This window comes from Physcomitrium patens, chromosome 8, assembly GCF_059467195.1.
Source record: "Physcomitrium patens ecotype Gransden chromosome 8, ASM5946719v1, whole genome shotgun sequence".
Lineage (NCBI taxonomy): Eukaryota > Viridiplantae > Streptophyta > Bryopsida > Funariales > Funariaceae > Physcomitrium > Physcomitrium patens.
Genome location: NC_143417.1, coordinates 7500407 through 7516364, shown reverse-complemented (window position 1 = coordinate 7516364; position 15958 = coordinate 7500407). Strand labels below are relative to the sequence as shown.

Below are 15958 nucleotides of genomic sequence, written 5' to 3'. Positions count from 1 at the left end.
CTTTCCTACTCTCCAACTCTCCTTCCCTCATCGTTTGTTTTCTCACCGTTCTCGTAGGTTTCTTACTTTCTTTCTGTCCAGGGATTCATTCTGCAGGGTCGCCCCTTTAGCGGCTTCTTGAGCGTTTGTAGCAGCCACATGGATATCCATACCATGGCCACCAAAATCAATCCCGCCACGGAATTGGCGCCAGCGGAGAATAAGAAGAAGGTGCTTGTTCCTGTGGCCAATGGTACTGAGGAGATGGAGGCTGTAATTGTGATCAATGTGTTGCGGCGAGCTGGAGCGACGGTGACAGTAGCTTCCGTGGAGGAGGGGATGCAGATCGCGGCGTCACGGGGCGTGAATATAGTGGCGGATTGTTTGATTTCGGAGTGCGAGGAGCAGGAGTACGATCTCGTGGCGCTGCCCGGGGGAATGCCTGGTGCGGAGAGGTTGCGGGATTCCAAGGCTTTGAAGAGCATCGCGGAGAAGCAGGTGAAGGCAAAGCGGATGATTGCGGCAATTTGTGCTGCTCCGGTTGTTGCTCTTCAGGCCTGGGGGCTTCTAAAAGGGCTCCATGCCACTTGTCATCCTAGCTTTACAGGGAAATTGGAGGACAAGGCTGCGGTGGAGAGTAGAATCGTGAGAGATAGTATACTGACCACCAGCCGTGCTCCTGGCACCGCGTTTGAGTTTGCACTGGCTCTCGTTGAGCAGCTATACGGTCCTGAGAATCTTCCCACGGTATCCGGTCCAATGGTGCTTCCACCTGATGACGGCACTGATGCTCGAGCATTGAAATTCAACGACCAGGAGTGGTCGACCTCGTCCACACCTCAGGTGTTGGTTCCGATAGTCAATGGATCTGAAGAGACGGAGGTTGTAATAATTGTCGATATTTTGCGGAGAGCTGGTGCAAAAGTGGTGGTGGCTTCTGTGGAATCTGAGGCAACAATCAAAGCTGCTCGTAATGTGCAGCTTGTAGCTGATACTCTTATTTCTGAAGTCGCTAATACGAAGTTTGATTTAGTAGTATTGCCCGGTGGCATGCCTGGTGCAGATCGCCTTCAGAAATCGAAAGAACTTATGAGGATTCTTCAAGAGCAGGCTGAAGAAGGACGAATATATGGCGCAATTTGTGCTGCACCGGCCGTGATTCTCGAATCCAGTGGTTTGCTGCATGGTAAGAAGGCAACATGCCACCCGACATTTTCGAGTAAGTTGAAGGATCAGACTGCTATGGAAGGGCGGGTGGTAATTGATGGACCTGTGATAACCAGCAGAGGTCCTGGAACTGCGATGGAGTTCACTCTCAATATTGTAGAAAAGCTCTATAGCCGCGTTAAGGCCCAGGAGATAGCTGAAGCAATGCTTTTCGACTATCTTTAAACTCTACGATTTTGGATTGAGAAAGTGGATGATCATGCTCTGAATGAACAATTTTGGTGAAAGCTAATCACACTAGGTTGAAGAAAGTTGTGTTAGCGTTGCAGGCTACTGTGGCGAATTAAGATCATCAGGCATTTAATTATATCCGAGAAGACCACCAACCCAGTGAAGTTCCCTGTTTGACTCTTTCTGTTGAAACTAGTTTTGATTTTGTTCAAAGAATCTTCATTATGTTTCGGTTTATTCTGTTAATCTGACTTTACTGTACATTTTTTACTCTCAAGGTTATAGATTTGTAAAATGTGTTCGATTTGTAGAGATACTGCCAGTATATGAGAGTATTAGTTGTGCTCCTGAAGTGGGTAGTTTCCAATTTAGTCGACAGGAATTGGAGAAGTTTCATCGGAATTGATCTGATCGGATTCATTATCTATGTCAAGTTCTCCAATGGCTGTAGCAATTTTGTATTTCCACCTTGAACTGTAGTTTTTGCATGTCATTACCACTGGGTTTTCTATGAACTTTATCCTTTTTTCAAGCTCTTGTTGTATCTGGTGGGAGGATGAGATATAAGGGAGTTGGGCATTGCTGTTGAGTATGGGCAGTTATGAGTCTTTTCTGAAGTTGAGCTGGTTCTCATGAAGGAAGAACATAGTACTCAGTAGGTTTTATGATTGGAGATATAACTTTATCTTTTTCTTTTCTTTCACTTGTTCAAGTTGAATTTTTTTGTAGATTTTATTTTATTTTATTTTATTTTTTAACTAATTTTATTCCCATCAATTTAAAAATGGAACAGTTACTAACTTGATAAACACCTAGATTTTTTACTAATTAAGTTTCTTGTAGGAATAAAATAGATTAGTTAGTGGCTTAATTGGTGGCTTGAATTTGTGGCAATTGTAGTTGTAGTAATGGCTACAATTAGTTTGGTATTTGAGATGTGTGATTAAAGTTTGGAAGAATCACAAGTAAACAAGCAAGATGATGTTAACCTTAAGTGTTGGATGTATTTGTGATATCATCTCCATGAAATAAAAATTAAATTTGAATACAAAGTGACACCTGGTGTTTGTTGAAGTCCATTAAAGCATTTGTTAACTTATTGAAATATAAAGGGGTAACTTGAGAACTTAAAGATCATTTCAGGCGTATCTTTTTTAATTTAATTTTTGTTAATTTACAAGTGATATATCTTGTTAAATTATTATTGAAACACAATTCAAAACCAACTTTGAGAGGCTAGATTATTTTTGTAACAAACTGGTGGGTAATTTAGTATATAAAAGGTCTTTGTGGAAATTAAAATGCATATAATTTTTTTATATAAATTTGATCACTATGGGTTTTTTTAGAAGGCTTTTATGGCAAGTTTATGCATATAAAATATATGTTTTTGGAAGTTGTATGATTTGAAATTACTTGAAATCTTTATAACTCTTTGTGATTTGTGAAGAGTTTTACATAGCAATTGAAGTATTATTTGAATAAAACGACTTTCCAAAGTCATCATAGAGCTTTCTAACATATTTCTTTGTTAGATGAGGGTACCCCAGAAAAGCTTCATATTGATTGATATTATAATTCTAGACTGGATTTATTCAAATTACAGTTTACAAAACTTTTGAATCACCCTGAATTAATATCCATGACAATTTTTAATTCTTTTCTTTCTTTTCCTTTTTTATTACATAGAAATTTTAGTATTTTAGACATGCAATTGTCTATCGTGAATTAAAAATAAATATTGGTTTGGATAGAAGACAAAATCTAATGTACATAAATACAAATAGTCATAAATTCATCTGAATTACAAAAGAAAAAGTTAGTGTAAAAAATCAATAAATTATAGATGTTATAATTGTTATTATTCACAGATTTTTTAAATAATTTATTAAGAATTTTAACATTTCTTCTAATTTAATGTTTGTATTGCTAAGATATCAACATATTATAATAAAACATGAATGAAAAGAAATGACGTTTTTTCATGTAGATTTTTTCACTACCACATGAATAGAAGATAAGAATTGCTATTATTAATTTTTAAAATATTTGTTAATTTTAGAAAATATAAACTTGTATTTGAATACTACATATTATAAATATACAATAGATTGAGACACTTAAAGCATTATTTTAAAATGAAGTGTGACAATCGTTTTTATCTTTCTTATATATGAGCGCCAACAAAGCCATGCAATGGCTATTCACAAGCAAATAACTTCTAAATAAAAAAATTTAAGTTAAACTTATTGTACACAGTTGCACGTAGAAAATAGTTAAGTATATCTAAATTTTAATCCTTGAAAAATCCAATTTGAACTAAACTTGTAAGTTTTGCTAAATCTGAATTCAAATTTAATGTGTATAATTCCAGCAGTAAATTTGTTTTATATGTGAAGCAACTACATGATATAATTCAAGCTCCATTCTAAATTCTACTGAAGCTTGATTTAATACAAGCATGATCACAGTAGCTTAAATTAGATTGCAGGTTGTATGTGATATGGAATGAAGAAATCATGTATTCATTTTGTCAAATATTTTTCTTGAAAAGCAATCCATGTCTTTAATTCTACATGTGTTGTATATTATAATTATATGAAGAATATTTAATATTTTACAGACGCTAAAAAATAGTACCAAACACAAACTTACATGACATGTCAGATATTAACTTATAATTTTTAATTTATTAAAGTTGGAAAGGTTGAAAAATATAATTGATTCTTATGATCTTTAATAATATACCAAGATAACTTTAATTTATTATTTTCTTTTTTGCTAAAAACCATATTTATACAAGAAACGGTCTACAGAAAAATGTTCTAAAGCATATCTTGCATAATTTTATTTTTGGACATTTTTAATTATAAAGTTATGATGTTTAATTGTAAACCATTAAAATTTCCAATTATTGTACCTTTTATTTTGATTTTGATGAAATTAAGAAAATGCATATCTATATATGAATTACATGATTTGACTCATTTATTCATATATATTATCCTTCTTGACTTAAATTTCATTAAAAAAAATCATTTTGATCCTCAAAAACATAAATAATAATAGGATTTCAGTTTTCATTATGTGTTAATTTTCTTTAAAACTGAACATTGAAACAATGTTAAAATGTTTCTGAATTATTTTTTTGTGATTATATGCATATGCTTATAAGGATAGATTGATATACACAAGTAGGAAATGTTAAGGTAGGAGTTTTTTTTTTTTTTTTTTTTTTTTTTTTTTAATATTACATGTTAAAAAAATTATAAATAATTGGAGCTAAGTTTTGTAAAATAATTTTCTAGAGAGATTATGCCTAAAGATTTTTGGGTGCCATTGTTAAAGGATTTTGTTCAGTTGAATAATTCTTCAGAATATAAATTACACCAAGATAGAAGAACAACCAACCTTCCCACTTTCCAATTGTCTTTGCATATTCATCTATTATTGTATCTGACATACATTAGATTTAAACACTTTCAATACAATTTTGAAATACGTGAACTGATAATATAATCACAAAACTGAAAACTAAAAAAACTAAACAATATAAATAAATTGAATGATTTGAAGATTGATTTTTACAATGTTTCATGTAAACACAAGAATGAGAATGAACCAGAAAGAAATTTTAATGTAAGATAGCATCTTTGATTCCATAATTCAGAGAAAATAAAAGAAAAAGAAAAGAAAGAATATGAGAAGGAATGGAAAATGTCTTGGGTTGGAAGAGAAGTGAAGAGGAGGGAGGAAGGGAAGGGAGGGATGGGATCACTTACTTTGTAAGAAAGAGTAGCCGGAAATGTTATGAACCAAGAATTCACGGAATGGGCTTCTTGTGTTGGGTAAAAGAGCAGCTATGTGTGGTGCTGCTGATGCTGCTTGTCTATTATGGAGCAGTGGAGGAGGAGGAGGAGGAGCATAATAATGCCTCAACCTTCTTTTCTCTTCTTTGGCTTTGCCATGTTTGGACTTAGACTTGGACTTGGATTTGGTGCATGGGGAAACGGGCATCATGAAACTAGAGCGTTTCTTAGGGGACTGTGTCCTCCTCCTCATCCTCCTCAATGGCCTCTTTTTTCTCCCCTTCTTCATTCTTTTTGTCATCTCACATGCGGACTTACTCCACTCTCCCTTCTCACCCACCTTGCTTTCTATCCATGATTCCAATAATATTAGTAACACCAAACTACATACTTCTTCTTTGTCTTTTTCTCTTTACTGCATTCATTTGAACCCTCAAATCATTACAACAATGCTTGCTTGCATTCTTCCCTCATTGATATTCACATTTATTTATTTATTTATTTATTTTGTTCATGGTTGACAATTTACTGTTTTTACAAATCTACATTTTTCAATGATGTATGTGATTACAGTATTTTCTCTGGTCTATTGATTATTTTTCATATTATAACTTTGTCATTTTTTCAAAAATATTTCAATTCTTGTAAATATAAAGAAAAACATAAGAAGATATTCTACAACTAATACAAATCACATATTGAACTCAATCATTTCAAGTTGTTTAGTTTTGCAAAAACTATAACTAAATTTTTTTGCAGAGATTGTTCTTAAACTTTGAAAGGTTGCACCTTTTAATAACTCTTTATCTGGAGTGAATTAAAGATTATTAACATAACTGTTTTTTTTTTTTTTTTTTTTTTTTTTTTTAAATGTATGTTTTAAAATTTCTGATGTAATACGTTTCAATTATTTTGAGTTTTTTCATGATTTGTATTTTATACAATAAAAAACATATATATATATATATATAGATATATATATACACACACACACACACACAAGGGTTCTAATTTTCAACTTGCTTATTTTACATTATTAATAATTTTTTAAATTTTTTTTAAAGGTTTTTCACTTAAACATCAAAGGATGTAGTTCTTAGACATACTTCCTTTGATGTTTAATATTAGGTTTTCTGCATCTTCATGTCTCTTTAATACAAGAATATCCAAGATTTCACTACTATTACACCAAAAGCACAGAATGACGTGTTAGTTGAAATTAAAAGAAAAATAATTTCTCTTTGTAAGAATTCCTCTTTGTTCAGTTTTACAGAGGATTCTCCGTAGCGGTCATGTTCAAGTATGAGAGCGATCTGAACAGTGAATTGAGTAGTTCTTTAGTGAAGGATTTAAGATTTGATTTGTTGATAAAATCTGCATCTCAATCAGTGAAGAAAATGGGTGCGGCGTTGTGGGACATAACTTAATGATGAAGGACATTTTGAATCCCGTGGATTACTCCAAACTCATCAATGCAGCAACCATGTCGATGTAGGTGTCATGACATACTGAATTACGCCAAGGGAGTGTGTTATTTAAAAGGAATACAATATCATGAAATCCGAGGGTATTAACATGAAGCAATTTTGGGTCCTGGGTTCCAGTTGATTGTCCTTAGACACATTCTCCAGTGGTAATTTTTAAAGGGCTTGTGAAACTGAGTGATACATAAGTGTATCACTCAGATGCATTGTGTTAAATTGGTTCGATATGTTTGAAGCCTTGCAACTGTTTCCAGCATACAGGTAAGTGTTATTTGTTGTCTTTGCAACTGGTGCTCCTACTAAGAGCCTGCTTTTTTGTTATTGTTCATCGTTTTGTGAATAGCTTACAGATCCAACAGCTTAGAGAGGATTAGATTAGTTGTTTCGCTGGAGATCTGGATCGCCGACAGACTCTTCCTCACGCTGGAATACGCTTCCTAATCACATCTTGCACTTTCGATTCTTGAAGCAAACATGTAGCGCTCCACCTATGAACATTGAACACACAAAACCCTAACAAGGAGAAAAACCCTTTTGTGATGGTGTCGCGATCAAGTTGCACCTCAAAACATACTCAGAACCTTAATTGCTCAACTACCAGAATCGAATCTAACTCATAATTTTCCTAGAGATATCAAAGTGCTCACTCTTAAGTTCTAATTAACTTCCACCTAAGAATCTAAACGATTGCAAATCCACATATTATTCACCAGAGGTCTAATCTTATCAATCTGATCGATTCTTGGATAGAGATACACACACCTGGCCCACGGTAGCTGCACTGGAGTGGCGGTAGTTGCGGGGGTCGCAGTGGTCGCCATGGGTCATGCGTCGATTAGCCCACCACTTTCAATCGAAGTTATCACACCGCAGAAAAACTAAATGAGGGCCACTTCACAGTAGTACCCGAAATTTGTTGAGGCTGATACCAATGTTCGCAAATTTCCACAGAATGACCAGGGCCACAAATCACAAGTTTCTTCAAGGTGAGAAACAAGCACAACAACCGGTAAGGCAATCAATTGCATGAACAGTAGAACACATCATTTTCTAGTATAATCAAAGTTACCAAAATTACATCATTTCATAATCGATTGCCTAGAAGTGTAGCAATTTGTATGGATCTCTGCCAAACTACGTACAATTCTAGCACATAAATATGAGATGTTGTGTTGTTACTTGGTTCTACCTTCCACCGTCAAGATTAAAATATTCATACTTCAAGATATAACCGCAAGATGTGCAAGAAGACAACCTTAAAATTGGATTGCATAATCCACACATACAAGTTGAAAACCTGTATCCGGTGAATTGTACCAATTTGGAGAGAATACAAAGCATAAGTGATGGACTTTCAACGTAAGAACCAAACAATCCAAGATTATATATGTAATTGCTCGTTTTACTTATTCCAGAAGAAACCTCCCAGCATAAACCCATATAGGGGGGATTCGAACACATGGAATGACCATGTATATGAACTCCAATTGTTAGGGTCATTTAATTAACCGCTACTGCTGAATGCTTACCATACTGAAGAACACTTAACTTTTTCTCCTATTATCCACTCTCTCATATCAATACAATAACATCCACGACAACGATTTCAGTACCTTGTATAATTCACGAATACACAAGCATATTCCAAACCCTAGAACGAACAGCTTCCAATCCACAAAATCTAATCAAGACAATTCCTTCGATTATAATTCCTCTCGACTAAACTTACAACCTTGTAATAAACAGTGACTGGAAACTTCCATACGTTCTCAATCTTTCACAACAATTGATAAACAGTGATCCATAAACAACTTCATAAATCAAACATTAATTCATTAAATCGATTCTCTTCATTAGAAGCAACACTAACACAAAAGAAACAAGAAAACTAAGAAGAAGAGATAGTACCAAGCTTATCCCCGGCTCAGTACTATCGCAGTCTGGCATTTTCTTCCTCTCTCCCATCCTCCTTATACTACCCCAAGATACCAACTCCTATACTACAGATGGTAACTACTGTTCCTGACTATTCATCCATTCTACCTGCTGAACCATCTTTTCAGTAGTTATCTATCCCTGTTTATACTATACACTAGGTATCTATATTCTAAAAATAACTACTTATTCTACATAGCCCCACTCCTAACTATGTAGCGTCCTCGCAAACACTCAATTGATATCTATCTAAAAATTATCTAACAAAACTCTACAAAAATTACGATCCCTCTAGCCTATCTAATTAATCAATTGCCACAGTATCTGTTATTGGTTCCACCAATTTCGGTTCCAACTGCAAATCTTCGTCCTCCTCCAATCCTTCCATCAGCTCCTACCTCAACTGAGCTGAAAGGCCTTCATTGTACTCGCCCAGTTCATAGACTTGAGCTTCCAATTTCAAGATCCGGACATCTCTCAATTCCAACTGGCGCTGAAAGTGACTCCTCTCTTCTGGAACTTCGGGAACTAGCAATGTTGATACTTGTGCTTGATCAATATTGACTAAATCTTCTGCCAATCTTGTCACCTCAGCGTTCAAGGCCTCAATTTCAGCCCTTAACCGCTTCATTTCATATCTGTATTGGTCACTCAATACCAATTTCTCTTGCGCCAATAACTCGGTCTTTTCTCGTTCCATTACCAACTGACCCTTCGCTTTTTCCAGTTCCAAAATTAAATGACTACGAGCCCGGAATGTCCGTGAAAGGTAATGAGAAGTAATCTTTCTTGGTGGCCGCATTAAGTTTCTGGAAATCTTGACAAATTCGGATTTTTCCATTCTTTTTTGGCACCATCACGATTGGAGAATTCCACTCACTATTTGGTACCAGGTAAATAAAACCAACCACAAGAAGCTTGTCCAATTTATCTTTAACCATGAAAAAATATTTAGGATTAAGGCAATGTTGCCTCTACCATACCGGTTTAGCGTTCTCTTTTAAAATGATACGATGCTCACAGACTTCAACGGGAATACCTTTTAAATCATCATAAGTCCAAGCAAAAGTAGATTTATGATGCAAGAAAAATTCGGTCCAAAAAGTCAACTCTTGTTCCTTAATACCTTCGTAGATCTTAATTGTCCGAGGTTCTACTATGGTCGCCAAGTTGATAGTTTGATATAAAGGTGCAACGGCGATGTTCTGTTTCAATCCCCGCATTGGTTTAAAGTCAGTCGATAAGTTCGACATGTATGAAGTACTGAATCCTGTATCTAGGGCACTAATATGGTGCACATCATACTTGGTCATCCAATCACTACTAACATAATCCGAGTTTTTTGAGTCCGTTGGATATATCAAGTACTCCCCCGGACCTCCACATTGGTACACCACTCTAGGGTGTAGTGCTGCCTCCAAGGGCACCTCCGTAATTGATGCTATTGCGTCGTCATTGGAGCTAAGCTCATCGTCCGACGTTAATTGAGATGCTGGCAATTGAGACTCCCCGTGATAGTATACTGGATACATTTGTAACACCATTTTGTCTCTGCCCTTGCCAATTGTCTAAGTACCCCGATCCCAATCGTTCTTGGCCTTTGCTTGATAAAGCCAAGGTCGTCCCAATAAAATTGGATACGATAAAGTCAAACGTTGTAACCGAAAGATGATATAGTCGATTTCATATGCACTACCGGCAATCATAGTTTGAACACTTCATAAGATATCCATTAATTTAACCCAGCTATGATCTGCTATCCGTAATACCAATTTTGTGGGTACTAAGTGTTCCAAATCTAAAGCATCCATTATATCAGCATTCATTAAATTGATGCTGGAACTACCATCTACCTGAATGTCCTAGATCATAACACCATTAATCGAAACATCGATGGTTGGTGCACCTAGGTCAGGGTTCAAACTGACTTCATAAACTTCTTTATTACGATGCCTATATCATATTAACGATGAATTCAATGTAGAACGGTACTTTGGTGCGACCGCTAGAAGTTGCTTCATAGAAATAGAAGGTTGAATAGCATCCAGATCCTTCAAAATATCATAGGGTTCCATATTTAGGATAATTTCCAATACCTTCTTTCTTTTCATTGGTTTGAATTTAACTCCGTGAGATAAGATATTCTTCCATCCTAGACTCGAAATTGGAATAGCAGCCGGGGCTTCCTTAGAATTCCCGCCCCCGAGAGGATCTTTCAACGGATAGGACGTTTCTCAAAACTACGTAGAGATCAGAACTGCTTAGAACGGAACCGAGGCCTCCGTAATTCGGACCTCATTGGGTTGTGCTACCGAGTCAGGTCTCATATTGGATACGAAGCCCGTAACAGGACCTGGATTGGTTGATCCCGGCCAATTGGCATGTGGAATCAAATTAGATTCCTCAGTCTGTTGAGGTCTCAATATTGAGATACGTCTCAATATTGATATTGGTTCGTTTAGCCCTGTGGACGGTACTACTTGCTCTCCTATGATTGGTTCATCCATGTCTTGAATTGAATTCTTGTCTTTTTGTTGGCCTTTAGTAAGCACTGCATTCACCACCTCGATACGATGTATAGGTGTGTCTCATTGAACAGGGTCTTTGTCCTTTGTCGGTTGGCTTGTTTGCATTTGCTAGTCCCGATTATTATAATTAAAGGGCACATTGCACAGCTGATAAGTGTAACCAGACTGCTTATAATTTCCACATATTGGAGCATAGTTATCACTGGCCCTTGGATTAGGACATTCATTCGCATAATATCCAATTTGTCTACAACGATAGCAACGAAGTGGTCTCCTGCCAACTCCTTCAGGGATAATGGGTGTCTCTACTGGTATATAACGGCTAGGTCTGTTCTATGTTGGATGAGTAAAGGATCCTGGTTGACTCATTGTCACTGTAGAGTCTGGCATTGGCTTCGTCATGGGTGGATATTGATGGTATCCTGGTTGATTCATCGCCAATCCGTGAGTATTGGATACACCTTCTTGGTGAAATTCAGAGTTGAAGAAATTAGAATAATTCTTGCTTTGTTTATTCGCTCGATTTCCATTCTAGCCAAACCTATTATTTGTCAATACTTGATTGACATCCCACAAAGTTGGTTGAGTCATTATCTGGTCACTGAGTTGTTGTTGTTTCCGTAAATTCCAACAGTTGGTGGTAATATGCTTGCCCCCGCAAAAGGTACATTGTACAGTCATTTGGGGTAGTGAAGGACATTCTATTACTAAATGACCTTGCCCTTTATAATTGCTGCATCAGACATTAGGATGCATATTGGTTGGTTTATGCCTTTTTTCTTTATCATTGGCCAGATTCACAGCCAATTCATCCATTTTTTTTGTCAATGTTAACAACAATGACTTATTGGGATCCCTTGATACCAATGCATTTGGCAATTATTTTGTAGGTATTGGTTTCTGATATGCAAAATAAGGCGCATACAAGTGTGATGATGATGGTGGTATAGCTTGCAATGGAACAACATCCACTATTCCCTGTGGAATTGTACCATAATCATTCCTTCCCAGATAACTTTTCGATGCATCATTCCAATTTGTTATTTGATAACTTCCTTGAGATGGAATCATTGTGGCTCCAACTGTTAAGTTTTGGTCATAGTGACATTCCTCCCATACTTTTGCTCGCTCAAGAGATGATGCAATGGTGGCTGATTGGGCCTCCTTTACAAACATTTTCAATTCTAGTGGGTATAGTCTATTAATCAATATGGACAACACAAATGATTTTGGCATTTGGTTATTTGACCATTTTCGAAGTATATCCGCTACACGACCATAATATGACTGTACCGCTTCCCCTGGTACCATTCTGCTGTTCATTATTTTTTCTCTAAGACGTTCTTCAAAACCAATTAGTCGAAAATGGACTAAAATATATTTTTCAATGCCTCTCAATTGATAAATTGTCCCACAAGTTGGCGGTGTTGTGTTGTAACACGAGTATATTGTGAAAATATAAAAAAAGGGGACTTTTATTAATGATTCAGTTATCTCGAATATTGGGAGCAACGACCGATTGCAGTGCCAATATTTAGGGGCAGGTTCAGTCACCCCAATATAGTCAGCCGGGGCATACTGAAATGCTCCATTTGATTCCAATAATGGGAGTGAGCAGAAAGGGAAAGGACCAATTCAACGACGGGTGAGCTTGGTTCGAAGAGCCAATTGGATCTAATTTCAAGACATCCTATCCAGGTCCTATTATGGGCCTCTTACCCAATATGAGACCTGACTTAGTCTGACAACCCAATGTGGTCCAATTACGGGAACATCCAAGTCTTACTATGAGCCTCTCAGCCAATATGAGACCTGAATTGGTCGGGTGACTCAATGTGGTGCCGATTACGAGGCTCCGATTGTCACGGCCATAATCATGTAAGCTAATAATTACATATAGAAATAGGTAGAAGTAAGTAAAAGTAGATAAAAGTAAGTTAATTCTATAATATTTAATATAGAAGCTTCCTAGAAACTTCCTAGATGCTGCTTTGACTTCATAGGTGTCTTTAATTGACTTTTTGGATTAGAAACGTGGTCAACAAGTTGGCCATGTGCCACATATGTTGTTAGCTTGAAGATCAAGCTAACTATGTGGCCCACACGTAGAAAAACTTGCCTTGTAAGTCAAGGCATGTGTCCTACAAAGTCAACACATATTGGAGGTCCTATAGAACATCGCCACGTAGCCCCTAGTTAGATAGTATATATAGAGACAAGAGTGAAGGCTTCTTCACTCTTGTCAACTCCTTTCTTGCTTCTAGTCTAGTTTCAAGGGTCTCTAGTTTTCTTGTCTTTTGGCAATAGCCATTCCAGTTTCTATTTCAATATATATACTTATTTATATATATTTTGTTACGTCTCTTTGAGTGAAGGCTCGCTTGTCTGAATTATTTTTCATCGAGTTCTTGTCCTTGACAGATTGACAAGAGTACATTTACAATATCAGAGCTTTGTTTTTTCTTGAGTAAGAGTGGATTACCCCTTTCTCTTGACAAGACATAAGCGTATTGGAAGTTTGCGGATTACCCACTTCTAAACTGATATTGTTCTTAGTATCTTCTTTGTTATCAAGTCTTTCTTTTCTTTTGTCTTGAGCAGTATCAAACAAATTTTTCTTCTTAGTGTTATTATGGCAGAGCTTGTTGAAATAAAGAGTGCAATGGCACAAATGCAAGAGCAAATGAGGAAGTTAATGCTTGCGATGCATCAACTCAATTCACCAACACAGGAAAGAACAAGAATGGCAGAAAGTGGGGATATAGAGATGATCGGAGCTGCTTCAACATCTACAACAAATCACGTTCCTTCTCCAATTCTACAACACCCTGTAAGCACTAGAGAACCAAGAATTGCCTTACCCGAGAAATTTGATGGTACGAGATCAAAGTTTTGAGGGTTCATCAATCAAGTACAATTGGCAATTGAACTTCAACCGCAAAGCTATCCAACTCCAGGATCACAAGTCAGGTTTATTGACACTCTACTTTCTGGTTCTGCATTATCGTGGTTTTTGTCTTTTCTTGAACAACAAAATCCAATATTGGACAATTTGGAAGCTTTTTTGGCAGAGTTTCGATCTATGTATGGTGAACACGATGCAACTCGTGTTGCAACAAATAAGATCCGAATTTTGCGACAAGGAAATTGCTCAGTAACAGTATATGCTTCACAATTTCGACAACTTGCAATTGACATCAAGTGGGATGATGCTGCACTCATCAGTCAATTTCTTTATGGATTGCAATACGAAGTAAAGATATTGATGCTCAACTTACCTGATCCTCAAACTTTGAGTCAAGCAATCGATTTTGCGGTAAAATGTGATAATCGACTTTTTGAATTTCGATCCGAGAATCATTCACGGGAACCTCAACGTTATTACTCAATGGCAACATCAACATCTTTGCCAAATGTACATTCGGAAGTAGAAGACATGCAAATTGACGCGGTACGTTTTAAACCCCTAAATGAACAAGAAAAGATTCGTCGTCGTTAAGAAGGATTATATTTATATTGCGGAGAACCTAAGCACACTGGTCGACATTGTCCAAAGAAATGACGCAACTATAAAATGAGGGGTATGACGGTCAAAGAAGACAACATGTCAGAAAACGGATTCGTCCAGCTACAATAGGGACCGTGCAGCTGGAACCTTGTACAATTCCTAATGAAGGTCCTATCCTCTCCTCAGAACCCTCTCCTTGTTTTATAATAGACTTATACTTAGGACCTAAGAATTACAAAGCCTCTGCTTTATTAGATTCGGGAGCCTCAGCATGTTTTTTAGATGAACAATTTGTTAAAAGTCGTAAAATACCCTTTGTACAGAAACCTAAACCAGTACATGTAGAAGTCATAGATGGTCGTCCCTTGTCTTCTGGAGATGTCACTCATGAAACTCATCCTATAAAAGTAACAATAGACGGTCATGATAGCTACATAGCTTTAAATATAATTAAATCCCCGTCCAATCCAATTATTTTAGGTTTATCCTGGCTAGAAAAATATAACCCTTGAATAGATTGGAATTTATGTAAACTTGACTTTTCCTAGAGCGTTATTAATAGTTCTACCAACCAAGTAAAAAATTATAAGTCTAGTATAGTAAAATCCGTACTGATAGGTGCAAAATCATTTATACACGCAGCAAAAGAAGGATCAACTTTTGCTATTTATGCTGCACCTATTTCTGAAAACGTAAAGACTTCAAGTAGCATTCCAAGTCAATATCAGGAGTATCAAGACGTTTTTGAGAAAAAAAATGCAGATATTCTTCCTGAGCATCGCCCATATGATAGTTCAATCGACCTCAAGGAAGGAACTCAGCCACCATTTGGACCAATTTACAGTTTATCGCAAGATGAGATGGCTGAACTCAAGACATATATTGACGAGAATTTAGCGAAGAATTTCATATGCCATTCAAAATCTCCAGCAGGAGTTCCAATTCTATTCGTAAAGAAAAAAGATGGATCTTTACGAATGTGTGTTGATTATCGAGGACTCAATAAGATCACAATCAAGAACAGGTATCCATTACCTTTGATATCAGGACTCCTTGACCAGTTGAATCAAGCTAAGATCTATACAAAAATAGATCTAAGAGGAGCATATAATCTAGTACGGATCAAAGAAGGAGATGAATGGAAGACTGCGTTTCGAACCAGGTATGGACATTTCGAATATAATGTCATGCCCTTTGGACTCACGAATGCACCAGCTGCTTTTCAACATCTCATGAATGATGTATTTCATGAATTCTTAGACAATTTTGTCATCTGCTATCTAGACGATATCCTGATCTATTCTAAGAACGTCGAAG

The 15958-nt window shown here is 36.4% G+C and overlaps 1 protein-coding gene and 1 long non-coding RNA gene across 5 annotated transcripts; one reads left to right on the top strand and one right to left on the bottom strand.

The window, feature by feature from the left end:
• On the top strand, nt 1-1909 carry LOC112286082 (protein DJ-1 homolog A). 2 transcript variants are annotated; one of them, XM_024527635.3, is made up of 2 exons: nt 1-1165; nt 1476-1909. In XM_024527635.3, the coding sequence occupies exons 1-2, from the start codon at nt 139-141 to the stop codon at nt 1508-1510; spliced, it is 1062 nt and encodes a 353-aa protein (XP_024383403.1). In that variant the 5' UTR covers nt 1-138; the 3' UTR covers nt 1511-1909. The 2 variants fall into 2 exon arrangements, with proteins under 2 accessions (XP_024383403.1, XP_024383402.1); XM_024527634.3 differs by having other exon boundaries at nt 1-1909.
• Nucleotides 1910-4509: 2600 nt separating this feature from the next.
• LOC141045726 (uncharacterized) lies at nt 4510-7940 on the bottom strand. Of its 3 annotated transcripts, none has more exons than XR_012218100.2 (4): nt 7926-7940; nt 7433-7592; nt 5160-7183; nt 4510-4833 (listed from the first exon to the last, which is right to left on the bottom strand). It is a non-coding gene; the product is annotated as an uncharacterized LOC141045726 (long non-coding RNA). The 3 variants fall into 3 exon arrangements; XR_012218101.2 differs by having other exon boundaries at nt 5160-7158; XR_016504440.1 differs by lacking the exon at nt 7926-7940 and having other exon boundaries at nt 5160-7919.
• Between the last annotated feature and the right edge of the window lie 8018 nt (nt 7941-15958).